Source organism: Ovis aries, chromosome 15 (assembly GCF_016772045.2).
Source record: "Ovis aries strain OAR_USU_Benz2616 breed Rambouillet chromosome 15, ARS-UI_Ramb_v3.0, whole genome shotgun sequence".
Lineage (NCBI taxonomy): Eukaryota > Metazoa > Chordata > Mammalia > Artiodactyla > Bovidae > Ovis > Ovis aries.
In genome coordinates, this window is record NC_056068.1 from 51,299,215 (window position 1) to 51,317,174 (window position 17,960).

At 36.5% G+C, this 17,960-nt stretch overlaps 1 protein-coding gene across 7 annotated transcripts in view; it reads right to left on the reverse strand.

Annotated features, from left to right (window-relative positions):
• FCHSD2 (FCH and double SH3 domains 2) overlaps positions 1-17,960 on the reverse strand; it is a 254,775-nt gene that overhangs the window by 200,027 nt on the left and 36,788 nt on the right. For all 7 annotated transcript variants that reach the window (XM_060399995.1, XM_004016298.6, XM_060399996.1 and 4 more), the window contains exon 3: positions 4,004-4,049. In XM_060399995.1, coding sequence (XP_060255978.1) covers positions 4,004-4,049 — 46 coding nt within the window. The remainder of the gene's footprint in view (positions 1-4,003; positions 4,050-17,960) is intronic.

Sequence of the window (17,960 nt, forward strand, 5' to 3'; positions counted from 1 at the left end):
AAAAACAGTATGGAGGTTCCTCAAGAAACTGAAGATAGAACTACCATATGATCCAATAATTCCACTCCTGGATCTGTATGAGGAAAAAACAAAAACACTAATTTGAAAAGATATATGCATCCCAATGTTCACAGCAGCACCATTTACAACAGCCGTGATAACATGGAAGCAACCCAAGTGCCCATCGAGGAACAACTGGGTTAAGAAGATACAAGATGCACGCGTGTGGCACATGCACTGGAATGTAACTCATCCTTAAAAAAGAATGAAATACCTCCAACTGCAGCACTGCAGACACACCTACAGAATATAATGCTGCGTGAAGTCAGCCACACGGAGAAAGAAAATCCTATGCGGTGTCACTTATATGCGGGAGCTAAAAATACAAACCAAGGTACAGGCAAAACAAAGAGAGACTTGAAGATATAAAAAACAAACTTGCAGTTACAAAAGGGAAGAGGAAAGGAGGAAGGAACAAATTAGGGGTATAAAATCAACACTCTACTATACATAAGATAGATGAGCAATAAAGATTTATTGTACAGCACAGGGAATTATACCCAATTTCTTATAATAACCTATAATGGAATATAATGTGCAAGAAACTGAACCAATATACTGTATGTACACTGGGAAACTAATAAAATATTATAAATTGATTATACTTCAATGAAAAAATAAAAAGTAAGATTTAAAAGTATATCCTGCATATAAATCCTCAATTTTATGTGTGATCAGAGCTAAATAAGTTCTTAAAATTAAAAGAAATAAACAAGCAAGATAATAAAACTAAATATAACAAAGTTTCTTAAAAAAAGACAAAACTTAATAGCAAATCTACATGCCAAAGAATACTAACATTTACTCATATCTACCACTGTTTCTCCTAATAGTTCTTAAAACTTTAAAAATCAAACTATGTATATCAAGTATTTTGAGGAAAAAAAATTTGTCTGCTTTTCTCCCAAAATTTATTTCTAATTATTGTTGCATAAGTTAAGGAGTTCAAAAGTAAAATAATTTTAAAACATAAGTATCAACATGAACACAAAATAATCCTCAACTTTTTCTCAAGATAGTTATCTTTACTGCTCTACAGGACAAGGCTAGCAAAATAGAAAACTCCAAGTATATAGTCCACTGTTTTAAATAACTTTACCAATGATTCTTTAAGAGCAATGGCCAGAAAGCTAACTGTACACAGCTAAATTAAGTTACATTTGAAACTTTTACTGTGAGGAAATTCACCAAAAAAGAACCCTGCCACACACATAGGATAGTAGGTAGTATGCCCAACTCTTCATAAATTTCTTTCTTAAAAGAATAAAATTAGCAAAAAGTTGCACTTGAGGTGTGACTGTATGATACCACAGGCTTTTTGACAGGGTGTCCGTATTTGCTCTGTGTTTGTCCTCAGACAAGGAGCCGCCCTTAAAGCCCACAAACTTTTCCTGCTCTTTCTCTCCAGCCACAGTAACCTTTTGTATCCTTCCTTCACTAGCAGCATTCTGCCAAAGACTACAGGAAGTATATTAATACACAGAACTCGCCTTTAGCAACTTCAGTTTGAGTATTCCAAATAATTTTACCAATACCTCAGTGGTTAGCTAACTGTAGTTAAAAGCCAGACTAAATTTTACCCAACCTACTTGATGCTGTTTAATGACTCACATTGCTTCTGTGTTTTTAAAGATTCATTTGCTCTATTTGAATAGATATGCCATACATCTATTATTTCTGGAGAATTACAAAATGCATTTCACAAACCGTGCTTAAAAATAAAACATTAATATTCTTATAGGAAATTGAAAGTAGCAAGAAACCTGAAAAAATTCAGGGCTCAAATTCCTTCAAGTGTAAATAAGGATATACAGTATTGTTTTGTTTCTTTCTTCTAACATTCCCCTAAAAATGTATTACAAGTTTAGTCTGCATGTACTTGCTGCTGCTGCTAAGTCACTTCAGTCGTGTCCAACTCTGTGAGACCCCACAGACAGCAGCCCACCAGGCTCCCCCGTCCCTGGGATTCTCCAGGCAAGAACACTGGAGTGGGTTGCATGTACTTGAGGTATTATTTTTCAAGTTGCTGTCATCTGATCAATCCCACTTGAATTCTTTTCCTTCACATATTTCTATTGGGACAGCTCATCTATATGATCTCTAAATCTCACAAATAATACTCAAACTTTTTGGTGCATTAATTCTTTGTGTAGATGATGACAACATATACCACAAGTAATAACTTCTATAAAGTAATAACTTCATTCTTTTCAATTGACTATAATGCCACATCAGTTGTTTTGAAGAGAATTTTTTTATTTTTTATTTTAAAATTTTATTATTATTAATTTTGGCTGCACTGCACAGCCTATGGGATTTTAGTTCTCCAAACAGGAATCAAACCCTTGACAGAGTGCAGAGTCCTAACCACTGGACCACCAGGAAATTCCCTGAACAGAATGAATTTAATACATTTAATTGGAAGTTAATATACAACCAAAGAAGTTCTGTAAGTGCTAGGACTTTTTTTTCTTCTTTTTTGGGCACTCATATCCACAGAAGCTGGAAGAGTGCTCAAAATATTTTCTCAACACATGAAAAGTGGTATATCTTTAAATAAATTAATTTTAAAATAATACTTTTATAAGAAAATTAGAGTAATTCCTTATAGAGCATAGATTCCCCATTCACCTACAGTTCAACTAAAGAAATTATCAATATTCATAAGACTTAGCTCCTGACAGAGATGAACCAAAATATTAAAATACTTAAAAGAATATTAAATACACTGCTATAAATGGATAACCAACAAAGACCTATTGTATAGCACATGGAAAAAAAGAATATTAAATATAAAAAAGAAACAAAAACACAACTACCATATTTTAAAAGACTGCTTTAAAATTGGTAAAATTGATAAAGAAAACTAAAAATTCAAAGAAGTTATTCACATAAATTATGATCCCATTTCTTTTAAATATATTTAAATAGTCTTGATTGTTTAGCTGATGTACCAACAACAAATAGCCAAAACTATGGAATGTCCCAGAAAGGAAGTGTCATTATCAAATATTATCCATCAGATAGTTGGCAGCATAAGTGTTCCACATACTTTCAATTTAACAACTAGCAGTCTCTCTAAAGGAAATTTCCACAGCAAAAGATAAATGTTCTGATTTTCAGTGGATTTTTAAATGTGTATAAATGAAAGCTAAGAATACACCAGCTTCGACGTTTTAAAAAATTTAATAATTTAAACTGAAATGTGTAAGTTAAAATTAAAACATTCTCAGATGTTTAATTTTTCTTTAATTATGCCTTGCAAATGTTTTTAACATAACAAATATTCATTTTTCTAGCGCGAAAAAAAACAAACAAAAAACAGAAAAGGCATGAGATAATCTTGAAAACTGATAAATGATAAAATGCTCTACTATCACTGTTAAAGATTCAATCAGGCTAGAAAACTAGCAATATCAGTGATGTGCTCTAGTTTATCTGTCACCACAACAAACCATAAAACCTCATTAGGCTCAACATCACCTGTGCAGTATTTTTGTTAAAATTCTGACCTAAATCTAATCATGAAGAAAAAAACCTGAATTATTCAAAAAAGCTTTTTATGAGACAAGTGACCAGATAAGTAAAACAGGTGAGAGAAATCAAATGGAGCAAACTTTCAGTTACAAAATAAATGAGTCATAGGGATGAAATATACAGTTGTGAATATATATACTTGTAAAATCTATTCACTATTATTTATACTAGTAAATACTTCAAAATATTGTGAATATTATTTTCTTCCAAAATGTTCATAAACTTCTCTGTAGTAAGAAGCAACTCAGCTCCTCATCTGAAAATTCAAATGGAGTAAAAGGAGGAAAAAAGTGAGAGAGCCAAAGAAATGGAGAATGCAGGGATACCAATACTTTTCTCCAACAACCATATCTGCCCTTAAGCCAAAGAAGGATGAGAGGATGAGGACCTTCACTTGCAAGCTTACCTGTGCATACTCTCTTTCAATAGCAGCCTTCTTCTGACTGAATGTCCTAAAAACATAAATAAAAGTAAAAATTCATTACCAAAAGAATAACAATAATTTTATGCAAAGTTATCAACATACCCTCAAACACTGTTTCATAAGCTGTGTTGAGGGAAGGCACAATATGTCAATGATCTATGTATCTAAGAATACCGCTGATACCATAGACTGGAGTTAAGACAATCTTAGGACATTCAAATCCTAGCTCCACCACTGATTAGCTGTATGACCTTGGTCAAGTCACTTGACTTCTCTGTGCCTCAGGTTTCTATTTGGTAAAATGGGTATAGTAATAGTATCTACCTCATAGGGATAATGTAAAATTTATATGAATAAATATAAAAAATAAATAATGTAAAAATATATGAAGTGCTCAAAATAGTGTCTGGCACAGAGTAAAAGACAGGTGTGTGCACCTATTCGCTACTGTCATCAGTATGGCTAGTGCATATGAAAATGCTTACTGAAGATAATAACAGAGGGAACCACAGAAAACAAGGTAAAAATCAAATTTTCATCAGCTTCTCAGCATGAAAAAGTCAAATCATTTCCTTCTTTCTAGTCTTTTATAAGAGTCAAGAAAGTACAAGGGCACTACATGTTATAGTATGAGAGCCTTTTTCACACATGTATTATATTTCACAGATTTTACAGTAAACAATTTTGACAAGTTCCTCTGTCCATGGGATTCTCCAGGCATGAATACTGGAGTTGGTTGCCATGCCCTTCTCCAAGGGATCTTCCCGATCCAGGAATTGAACCTGCATCTCTTGCATCTCCTGCATCGGCAGGTGAATTCTTTACCACTAGCACCACCAGGGAAGCCCCATTTTATGATATTATTATTCATTTTTTAAGTAATTAGCAGTATTTTATTCTATCTTAACAGTATATGAAATAACAGTGGACCTTACAAACCACCACTAGTGGTAAAGAATCTGCCTCCAACGCAGGAGACCCAGGTTCAATCCCTGGGTCAGGAAGATCCCCTGGAGAAGGGAATGGCTACCCATTCCAGTGTTCTTGCCTGGAGAATTCCATGGACAGAGAGGATCCTGGTGGGCTGCTACAGTCCACGGGGTTGCAAAGAATCCAGCTCGACTCAGCAACCTTTCACTTTCACTTTTTACAAACCACAGGCAAGGTAGAGTCAATGAAACATGATAACATTAACAATTTACCTTAAATATACTGAGTTTAACTGGAGGAGGGCATGGCAACCCATTCCAGTATTTTTCCCTGGAGAATCCCATAGACCGAAGACCCTGGTGGGCTACAGTGCACAGGGTCACAAAGAGTTGGACGTGACTGAAGCAACTTAGCACACATGCGTGCATATTGGGTTTAAAGGCTTTTCTGTGAGGTGTCAGGTACCTGCGTTCTTAGAAACACTTCAATAAGGCAGAGATATCAAAGTGGAAAGTGAAAAGTATAAAGAAAAGAGCTGGAATAGAAAAAAGGCAATAAAACAAAATGGGAACGCATGTAAGAATTAAAGATTTTAAAATTTAAAAAATAAAAAACTAAAAAAAAAACTTATTCTAATAATTATTTAAATTTACCAACATAACTATTCATCTCATATAAAAAATAAAGGTATTTAAGATTTGGCTACATTTGTTTTGGATGAATAACTATCATTTAAATTTAAAAAGGAAGGAAATTCTGACATACACAACAACACGAATGAACTGTGAGATCTCTGGGATCATTATGCTGAGTGAAATAAATCAGTCACAAGAAGACAAATACTGTATGATATCATTTATATAAGATTTGACTTAGAGCAGTCAAAATCACATGGACACAGAGTAGAATGGTAGTTTCCAGGAGCTAAGAAGAGGGGATAAAGTAGTTATTACTTAATAAGCACAGAGTTTCAGTTTTGCAAGATGCAAAGAGTACTGAAGATGGATGGTCGTGGCAGTGGAACAAAGTGAATGTACTTAACAGCACTAAACTATACACTTATAAACAGTTAAGATAGCAATTTTTTAATGGATTTTTCCATAGGGGAAATAGTGGAAACAGTGGTTGACTTTATTCGGGGGACTCCAAAATCACTGCAGATGGTGACTGCAGCCATGAAATTAAAAGATGCTTACCCCTTGGAAGGAAACTTATGACCAACCTAGATAGCATATTAAAAAGCAGAGACACTACTTTGCCAACAAAGGTCCGTCTAGTCAAGGTTATGGTTTTTCCAGTGGTCATGTACAGATGTGACAGTTGGACTATAAAGAAAGCTGAGCACTGAAGAATTGATGCTTTTGAACTGTGGTGCTGGAGAAGACTCTTCAGAGTCCCTTCGACTGCAAGAAGATCCAACCGGTCTATCCTATAGGAAATCAGTCCTGGGTGTTCACTGCAAGGACTGATGTTGAAGCTGAAGCTCCTATACTTTGGCCACCTCATGCGGACAGCTGACTCATTTGAAAAGACCCTGATGCTGGGAAAGATTGAGGGCAGGAGGAGAAGGGGATGACAGAGGATGAGATGGCTGGATGGCATCACCGACTCAATGGACATGAGTTCGGGTGGACTCCAAGAGTTGGTGATGGATAGGGAGGCCTGGTGTTCTGCAGTTCATGGGGTCGCAAACGGTCAGACATAACTGAATGACTGAACTGAACTGAACTGAAAGCAAGAGAATGGAGCAAAAAATCTTCTGATAATCTTCATATAAGACGTAAAGGCATTTGTTAATAGTCAACATCAGTTTCTCATAAAATCTCTTTTAAAATATTAATGGCTGCTGTTACTAAAAGATGAACAAAAACAAGTGCCAGCAAGGACCTAGAAAACTGAAAACTCTCATACAGTGCTTATAGCAATGTAACATGGTACACCTGTTTTAGAAAATAGTCTGTTAAGTGAGGAGGTCTTAGGAGGCCTCCAGATTTGCAATTGGTATCAGGAGTGAGAGTTGTCTGGGGGCTCCCTAACTCTGTAATTCATCACCAGGATAAGCAGAACACCTAAGAACATTCAATTTATTAATGGTGGTAGTAGAGATGGGACATCAAAACCATAATGATGAATATTAAAAATAAACACACCCACCACAATGGCTAAAATTAAAAAGACTGATAAGTATCAGTAAAGATAAAATGCAACGAAACTCTACATGTTGTTTGTGGGAATATAAAATGGCACAACCATTTTGAGGGAAAAGAAAAAAACATATTCTTATGTAACTAAACATCTATCTTGACAGATTTCTAATGCTAGAAATTTACCAAGCGAAATGATAGCAAATGTCCACAAAAACACTTGACAAAAATATTTATAGCACTTTTATTCATAAATAGCCCTAAACAGGAAATTATACCAGTGGGATAATAGGCCAACAAACAGTGATACATTCTTACAATGGAATAAAACTGAGCAAGAAAAACAAATGAACTATAAGATGATCACATTTCTACTACTCTGAGTTAGTTGACCTCTTATTTTACAAATAACAAAGTTGAACAATAACATCAGAATATAAAAAAAATCATTCATTAGCATAGATAGCAAACCAGGGTAAGGGAACTACTACTTATTTATCAGGACACTGGTGACTCTTTCATAAAGAAAACTTTACAATTTTGTCCTGGAATATAACAGCTGTTTTTAGAGATATTACCAAAAATATGGCAATAGCATTAAAATGATGACATGAGAATACAAAAAAAAGTTTATTTTTAACAAGACAAGTAGAATGAACAACTGAAGCTATACAAATCTGACAGGAAATTATTTTGCTCCTAATAGAAAATATTAATTCACCAACATTCATTGAGCATCTTCTGAATTTCAGGTATTCTACTAAATATGAACTGGGTGTGTAAAAATGAATGAGACATGGACTCTGCTCTCAAGGTATTTATTAGTATAAGATAAACAAATGATGCCAAGATCCACAAATACTACAGGCATAGAGTGAAAAGTAGAAAGCATTTTTCTTTCTTATTAATTAGGTAACCTTGGGCAAGTTAATTTTCCTGATCATGTTTCAGTTTCCTATCATGAAATAGGAATAAAAAGAACATCTATCTCATATAGGATTATTGGTAAAGCACTTAGACTTGGTACACAGCAAAAACTAGAAAAGTATTTACTAAGTGAAAATATCATGCCCACAGTTTATAACTATGAAATTTAATCCAGTTAAAATATTAAATATGCAAAGCACTATCAAAAAATATATTTAAAGTACTTTTGGTCTTAAATAATAAAGTCAGAATCTCCCTTCTCCTCTCAGAAATTACCCAAAAGCAACAAACAGAATAAAAAACAAAATGCAAACGTGATCTCCAATAAAATTAGGAAACATGAAATGTAAGTGGAAGAGAGGCCTGAGGAGAGACAATTAAATTGGAGAAAGAGGGTAAACTATAAGGCATGAGGTTACAAAACTCAAAAAGATGCAAGGAGTACATTTCTTCAACTGCACTTACTGAGGTATAAAATTTAAACCACATTCCCAACAACAAGAACAAGGGACACAGGCTGGTGGAGGAAGCTTTGCTGTTTAGTTTGAAGAAATAGAGGAGAAAGTATTAAATTAGAAATCACACAAACAATTTACACTGGCAGAAATTAGATTGCTGGTGTAGTAGGAAAAAAAAAAAATAGTGAGATAGCCTGTTCTATGTAGCCTGCAGTAGCCAATCTTCTCTGGCTGAGGAGAAATAAAACAATTCATACACTCAATCCTGGTACAATGAAAACTACTGTAAATGTCAAAGACTGTAACTACCCTAAAAAGTTGTATTCTAAAAAGTTTGGTATCCTAAAAAGTTGTACAGGAAAAACCCTCTTCATTCAAAAATAACCCCAAAGGGAGCAAGAATAGATCTATGCAAATATAAAATTTTAAGAAGAAAAAAAGGCACAGGAAAAAGAGTAGCTGAGAAACATTCATGAGAAAAATGCTGCCATAGAGCAGATGCATTTTTAAAACTTAAAAAATAAACAAAAAACCCCAGTGAGGCAAACACTGCTTCCAGATATGCTTATAGAGTGTCAAAGTCACAAGAGAGTAGCTGTGGTGAGTGGGCAGCCAGTCTTGTCCCTTTAGGAGGAAAGCTTTTTAGCCTTTCACCATTGAGTATAAGGTTACTTGTGGGTTTTTCATATGTGCCCTTTATCATATTAAGGAAGTTTCCTTCAATTCCTAGTTTACTGAGTGTTTTTATCATGAAAGGGTATTGAATTTTATCAAATGCTTTTTCTGCCTCTACTGAAATGATGTGGTTTTTTTCCCCCTTCATTCTATTCCTTGATTTTTTTATGTTGAACTTTTGCATTCCTGGAATCAATTTTTCTTTGTCATTGTGTATAATCCTAATGTGTTGTTGGACTCAGTTTGCTAATATTTGTTAAGGATTTTTACATCAAAGTTCATATGGGATACTGATCTGTAGTTTCTTGTGGTATCTTTGTCTGACTAGTTATCAAGGTAATAAGGACATCACAGAGTTAGGCGTGTTCCCTCATTTTCTGTTTTTTTTGAAGATTCTGAAAAGGACTGATGTTCTTTAACCAGTTCTTCTTTAACCATAAGGTAAAATTCAAGCATGAATTTTAGTCTTCTCATTCACATCAGAACATGACTACTAGAAAAACATAGTCTAGACTGTAAGAACTTTTGTTGGCAAAGTGATGTCTCTGTTTTTAACACGCTATCTAGGTTTGAAACAGCTTTTCTTCCAAGGAGAATCTTTTAATTTCATGGCTGCAGTCACCGTCTACAGTGATTCTGGAGCCCAAGAAAAGAAAACCTGCCACTGCTTCCACTTTTCCCCCTTCTAATGTGTATATCCATTCATTCTCCTGTTGAGTCTTTTCATGTAAAACTTACATAAACTAAAATCACAAATTTTATATATATATATATAGACACATATATAAACATATATACACACACACATATATATTTATACACATAAAATGTGTGAGTTTTGACAAATACATATACCTGAGTAATCCAAATGCCCATCAAGGTACATACAGAATGACAGCTATACTTTCATACTCCTTTCTTTCATACTCCTTCCTACTCAATTCCCCCACTTAACCTGCAGAGGAAACCACTCACTAGTTTCTTTTCCATCACAGCCTGGTTTCGTCTGTTCTAGACTTAATATAAACAGACTCATACAGCAGGTACTCTCTGGTTTCTTTCACTCACCGGTGTGTCCTTTATTCACACTGCTGTATATATCCATAATTCACTCCTTTTTACTACTGAGTAGTATATATGGAATTTTCTTTTACAGGTGGGAAAGAGGGCTTCTCTTTATTATTAATTCTATTTTTACTGCATTGGGATCAGAGAATATGATGATAATTATAATGACGACATTAAACATTTCCTGAGCCTCAACCACGTGTAAGGCCCTGCTCTGAACAGTAATCCTTGCAACTCTGAGTGGCACACCATTATCACCTCCATTTTATATATGAGAACACTAAATTCCATATGTCAGGTAACTTACCCAGGGCTCATGGCTAGGACAGAACCAGAATTTGGTCCCTGAGCCCTCTCTTAACCACGTACTACATAGAATGCATGTATAATTTCCATGGAATGTGCTGATATTTCTTTTATGAACTAATAATGATATAATCAACTTCTGTGTTTGAAATGAATATATTTTGCATATTAGACGCAGAATCTATCAATATATATGTAACTAAGCTTATTAATTATGGAATTTAAATACTCCACATACTTTTTAAAATTTGTTTGATGTCAAAATCTCCCACTGTGACTACAGATTTGTCAGTTTCTCCTTACAATTTTGCAAACTGTGCTTTCTTGTTATTAAGTGAATAAATCTTCATGCTTACTATTTCTTTCAGGTGAATCCACTTAACTTTAAGTATTTCTATTCCTATTAATGATTAGACTTTAATTCTGTTTTATCTAATAATGGACTATCATGTCTCTTTAAAGTACTAAAATATTTTTATAGTTTTATATTCAATTTTTGGTATCATTAGGTTTTTTTACATACATCCCATGAGTATGTACCAATGGTGATTTTTAATTTTTAGATGAAAAAAAGACAAAGTTAAACAACAAATTGGAGGAAAGTATTTGCATTAATTACGCAACCTAAAATATTAAAAACTCCTACAAAACTCCTAACATTCAAATAGAACATTAGATTAAGGACATGGTATGGTTTGAATGTTTATATCCTACCAAAATTCCTATGATGGAATCTTAGTACCAATACTAATGTGATGGTATCAGTCAGTGGGCCTTAGGAAAGTGCTTAAGTTATGAGGGTGGAATCCTCATGAAAAGAGTCAGTGCCCGTATAAAAGAGGCTTCAAAGAGATCCCCAGCTCTTCAGTGTTGTGAGGACACAGCGAGAAGATGCCAGCTATAAACGAGAAAAGAGGCCCTCACAAGAGAACACAGTTGTGTTGGTGCCTTGATCTTGACCTTACCAGCATCCAAACCCTCATCTCACATGCTAGTAACGGAGAAGGCAATGGCACCCCACTCCAGTACTCTTGCCTGGAAAATCCTATGAACGAAGGAGCCTGGTAGGCTGCAGTCCATGAGGTTGCTAAGAGTCGGATACAACTAAGCGACTTCCCTTTCACTTTTCACTTTCATGCATTGGAGAAGGAAATGGCAACCCACTCCAGTGTTCTTGCCTGGAGAATCCCAGAGACGGGGGAGCCTGGTAGGCTGCCGTCTATGGGGTCGCACAGAGTCGGACATGACTGAAGTGATTTAGCAGTAGCAGTAGCACATGCTAGTAAAGTAATGCTCAAAATTCTCCAAGCCAGGCTTCAGCAATACGTGAACCGTGAACTTCCTGATGTTCAAGCTGGATTTAGAAAAGGCAGAGGAACCAGGGATCAAATTGCCAGCATCTGCTGGATCATGGAGAAAGCAAAGGAGTTCCAGAAAAACATCTTCTTCTGCTTTATTGACTATGCCAAAGCCTTTGACTGTGTGGATCACAATAAACTGTGGAAAATTCTGAAAGAATGGGAATACCAGACCACCTGACCTGCCTCTTGAGAAATCTGTATGCAGGTCAGGAAGCAACAGTTAGAACTGGACATGGAACAACAGACTGGTTCCAAACAGGAAAAGGAGTGCAACACTTACTCCTTGGAAGAAAAGTTATGACCGGCCTAGATAGCATATTCAAAAGCAGACACATTACTTTGCTGACTAAGGTCTGTCTAGTCAAGGCTACGGTTTTTCCTGTAGTCATGTATGGATGTGAGAGTTGGACTGTGAAGAAGGCTGAGCACCGAAGAATTGATGGTTTTGAACTGTGGTGTTGGAGAAGACTCTTGAGAGTCCCTTGGACTGCAAGGAGATCCAACCAGTCCATTCTGAAGGACAGCCCTGGGATTTCTTTGAAAGGAATGATGCTAAAGCTGAAGCTCCAGTACTTTGGCCACCTCATGCGAAGAGTTGACTCATTGGAAAAGACTCTGATGCTGGGAGGGATTGAGGGCAGGAGGAGAAGGGGACGACAGAGGATGAGAAGGCTGGATGGCATCACTGACTCGATGGACGTGAGTCTGAGTGAACTCCGGGAGTTGGTGATGGACAGGGAGGCCTGGCGTGCTGCGATTCATGGGGCCGCAAAGAGTCGGACACGACTGAGCGACTGAACTGAATCTGTGGTTATTTTGTCAGAGCAGCCCCAATGGAGGTAGATAGCACAGATGATTAACAAAAAACATAAAATAATGTAAAATAGTCCAATGTGAAGAAAAAAACTCTGATCTTTCTAACAACCAAGAAATCCAGATTCAAACAATAAGACTATTCTGCCTATAAGATGACCAATATTAGAACATCAGGATAATGATAATATATTGCTATTCCCACATGTGGAAATATCTATCAACAGTGGGGGTGGGGAGTAAGGAAAGGTAATATGGCAACAAGTATATATGATCATTTAAATAGTACATAATGTTTGATCCATCAATTCTGCTTCTATAAATTTATCCTAAAAAGATAGTTACATAAATATATAAGGATGTGAATAAGGATATCAATGACCATGCTACACTGCAAATTAGGTACTATATTGTAGTACATGGTATTTATGTAAACAAAGGAAAAGAAAACTTTTAACAACAATTTTAAAAGCCACATTTTAAAAATTATTAAATATTTATTTGGCCAATGATACCTCATTCAGTAACAAATACTTCTTCAGCATCTACATACCAGTTTTGCTCTCAAAAAGCCCATAGGATGGAGGGGAAAACATACCAGAAAAGAAAAAACAGAAAGATAGAAGATTAATATACCACATGACAAGTGCTCTAAGAGTGACAAGGGGGATATATGGATACACAAGAGCTGGTTCACTTCGTGGTACAGCAGAAACTAACATAAGATTGTGAAGCAACTATAGCCAAATTTAGAAAAATGTATTGACAGAATTTGTTGGGATAAAAGTAAAGATATTACATGTGAGCCTTGCTCCGAAGAAGAGGGACAAGATTCCTCCCCATCGGTTACAGCTTTCTCAGGAAACTGAAACATTTACAGGAGTGATGTAGGCAGAGTCCTCATACCATGCAGTGGGTCCCACAGTGAAACCCACTCATTAAGACTTGCTCTCAACCTGGGGTGGGGGTTGGGGAGGGGTCATGGGTAAGAACTGGCCATTCAGTGATCTGAATATCCACAGTGGTCTCAGACTAACAAAGGAGAAACTGAGCCACGTAAGAGGGCTGAAATGACTCTAGGGTAACTCCTAGAGGTGTTAAACTCACAAGTAGCACACCGATTTCTGTTTGAAATGTTAGTTTTAAATCTATATTTTCCAGATATAAGGAAACCCCTCCCCTCAAGCTATTTATGACTTACAGAACTTTGGCAAATTATACCTTTTCAAGCAGAATTGAAACATTTATCTTTTTTCTCTACCTGATCCTTCCAGAGTCTGAAAATACTCAAGTTACCAGCAGTTTTATCAGATAAATTAGGAAGGCCATCTCCTAACAGGAGCAGGAATCTCAAGGTATTTCAGTTCAGTCACTCAGTCGTGTCCAGCTGTTTGCGACCCCATGAATCGCCACACGCCAGCCCTCCCTGCCCATCACCAACTCCCAGAGTCCACCCAAACCCATGTCCATTGAACTGGTGATGCCATCCAGCCATCTCATCCTCTGTCGTCCCCTTTCTCCTCCTGCCCCCAATCCTTCCCAGCATTAGGGTCTTTTCCAATGAGTCAACTCTTCACATGAAGTGGTCAAAGTATTGGAGTTTCAGCTTCAGTATCAGTTCTCCCAATGAACATCCAGGACTGATCTCCTTTAGGATGGACTAGTTGGATCTTCTTGCTGTCCAAGGGACTCTCAAGAGTCTTCTCCAACACCACAGTTCAAAAGCATCAATTCTTTGGCACTCAGCTTTCTTTATAGTCCAACTCTCACATCCATACATGACTACTGGAAAAACCATAGCCTTGACTAGACGGACCTTTGTTGGCAAAGTAATGTCTCTGCTTTTCAATATGCTATCTAGATTGGTCATAACTTTCCTTCCAAGGAATAAGTCTTTTAATTTCATGGCTGCAGTCACCATCTGCAGTGATTTTGGAGCCCAAAAAAATTGAGCCACTGTTTCCACTGTTTCCCATCTATTTCCCATGAAGTGACGGGACCTGACACCATGATCTTCGTTTTCTGAATGTTGAGCTTTAAGCCAACTTTTTCACTCTCCTCTTTCACTTTCATCAAGAGGCTTTTTCGTTCCTCTTCACTTTTTGCCATAAGGGTGGTGTCATCTGTATATCTGAAGTTATTGATATTTCTCCCGGCAATCTTGATTCCAGCTTGTGCTTCTTCCAGTCCAGTGTTTATCATGATGTACTCTGCATATAAGTTAAATAAGTAGGGTGACAATATACACCCTTGATGTACTCCTTTTCCTATTTGGAACCAGTCTGTTGTTCCATGTCCAGTTCTAACTGTTGCTTCTTGACCTGCATACAGGTTTCTCAAGAGACAGGTCAGGTAGTCTGGTATTCCCATCTCTTTCAGAATTTTTCAGTTTATTGTGATCTGCACAGTATTGGGGGGACTTCAAAAAGGGAGGAATTCACCTAGATCTGAAGGTGAAATATGTGGCAGGCCTTTGGCACGGCTTTCCTGGATCTAAGAGGCCAGAAAAGCTGGCCTCTTTTACTTTTAAAAAGTTTAATCTGAAATTCCTTATAAAAAGTTCCAGCAAAGCCAATTTTTAAAAAGCCCATGTGAATCATCAGGCCAAGTTTATGGAAACCAGATTTATTTTGCAAACAAATTAGTCTTAATTTGGCTATATTCAGTAGAAATGAGGGTAATTTTAGAGAGAAAAGTGTTATGTTTCAGTGGATATTAAATTCTAGTTTTGAGAATTAAGGTCTGTATTTACTGCCTAAGACTTACTTCTCAGACAGCTCCTTGCTGTTATGTTTTATTATTGTAAAAAATAAATTCAATTAAGAAATAATTCAATTAAAAGTTTAACTGAATTATTAAAAGAAGTTCATTTCTAAAGCTTAGCTAAATCTTTGGATGAAAATCAGATGCCCATGACCTGAAACCAGGGTATTGTGTATACCAGAAAGGACATAATTTAAAGGGCAATCTCTTGCCTAGATGGAAGACACATCAAATACTCTTAACTACCTCCTGCACAGCAAAACTGAAGGGAACAGACTCTTGAATTAATATTTACACTTAGAACAAGCCCCTGCACGGATTGGCCTATAGAGAGGGTGGCTGACCTTAAAACAAGGCCAAACAGAGAAGACACTACCAAGCCAGGATGAGATGGCAACAGGATGAGAAAATGACAACATCTGACCCAGGTGACTCAAGACCCAAGACCAGGCCTGTATACCAATTACTTTGATATCTGCTCACATCTTTGCTTGCTAACTAAACGTATTTCACAACCTTATGCACAGTTAATTTAATTGTTAGCTTTATGGTCAATTACCTGTATCCAGTATTTTCAGGCTACCCTGGTGGATTTCTCCACTCCAAGGCTCTAACTGAATAGCCCTTAGGAAATTTACTTTAGAAAAAAGATATAATTCTGTTCAGGCAACTAGCTGATGTTATTAGCTGGGATACCCTCACCTGGCCAATTAATAATACCTGCTATGTATGACCCTGGCCATAAACACAAATTTGTTTTCAAGATCACTCAAACTCAATCAGAACAGCAAGCAAAATTTCAGCCAAAAATTATAACCTCCCTCAATTGTGGAATGGATTCATGTGGTTAACACCAGGCTGCAGTCATTTAGATTTAAGGCTCCCCTTATGTTAGGAATCAAGATGCCATATTAATAATACTAGGAAATTGGGCTGGGTGCCTATGAATAATACCAAAATATAATCTCCCCAAAGATAAAGACTGGTACAGAACAGACTAAGTAAAACGATCTAAGAATACACTAGGCAACGCCTAGCAGAGGTTCTTGGCTTAAATTCTTACTTAATGACCTTACTAACTTGTATTTTGCCTGTTTTACAAAATTATTCTTTCTTGCATTACCAAATGTGTGCATGAGCCTCTGAGAAAATGACTACTAGGTGACTTGAAGCAGCTGTCTAAATAGTTCTATATAAGGTCAGTGATTTTAACAGTTTAGATATGGGAAGAAGCAACAGAGGGAATCATTTCCTGGGCCATACCAGGTGGTATGATAGGTGGTCCAGAGATTTCAGCTACTATTAACAGGGCCTAGTCCAGTAAGAGCAAATTGTGTGGCTATCAACAAAATCCCTGCCTGACCTAGGAATGAGCACCATGGGACAAAATAGAAGTGGTCATGAGTGCCTCCCAAATCACAGTAGAATTTATGACAAGGAGGGGACTGAGCTAACCAAAAATTGTCCCTTACCATCTGCCTCTACAAGGATTAGGTCACTGCCAATGCAGCTGCTAAACTTCAAACAGCCTGAATGAGTGTGATAAGAGTGGAGATAAGGAATCAGGCACTCTGTTCTCTGGAAAAAAACTGGCAGAACAGGACTTCTCAAAAGTCCTGTTAGTTAGATATCTTCAGGAGAAGATTTTATGAGCCCAATTTCTTACATTTTCTCCCATCTAGAAAAGCACTAAAATCATTAACAGAGACATATGCTTCTTGTGACTACTAGTAACCTTCTTGTGACTAGCAGTAACCTTCTACCAAAATGTGTGCTTGATTGCACATAGCTCCCTCCACCAAAATCACATATAGCTGACCTTTCCTCTTACCTCCTCAGAGCAGTTCCTTGGGGCTATCTGAGAGGCTATCTTCCAAACTATAATCCTCATTTTGCCCCAAATAAAACTTAACTCACAACTCTCGTGTTGTGTATTTTTTTTCAGTCAACAGAGATAAAGCCAGAGAAATTGCACTTCTAACAAGTTCCTAGTCGGTACAGATACTGCTAATCTAGGAAACAGACTTTGAGAATCAAAGAATTAAAACTATAAAACTACTCATCCTTCCCTGTTTCACCAAAAACAAAATAGTTAGGTCATTATAGATATAGTTATAAAAATTATGTACACATGAAAGGGAGGAAAACAATAACAAACAAGACCAGCACCTTCCTACTAATCCAACAAGGTTTTGTTAAAAGTAAAATAAACTTGAAAAGTCACACATTATTTCGCTGACATTTCCTTTCTTTTTTCGCCTACACCATGTGACGTGTGGGATCTTAATTCCCCGACCAGGGACTGAACCTGCATCCTTTACAGTAAAAGCATAGAGTCTTAACCACTGGACTGCCAGGGAAGTCCTTTGTTGACATTTTCAACCTACAAATAATCTATTCAGGACTAACTGTCCAATTGATAATTCTAAACATCTTAGAAATCTACCTCTCCTATAGCATCTCTTAGCCAAGGGAATATTTCCTGGAATGCCTA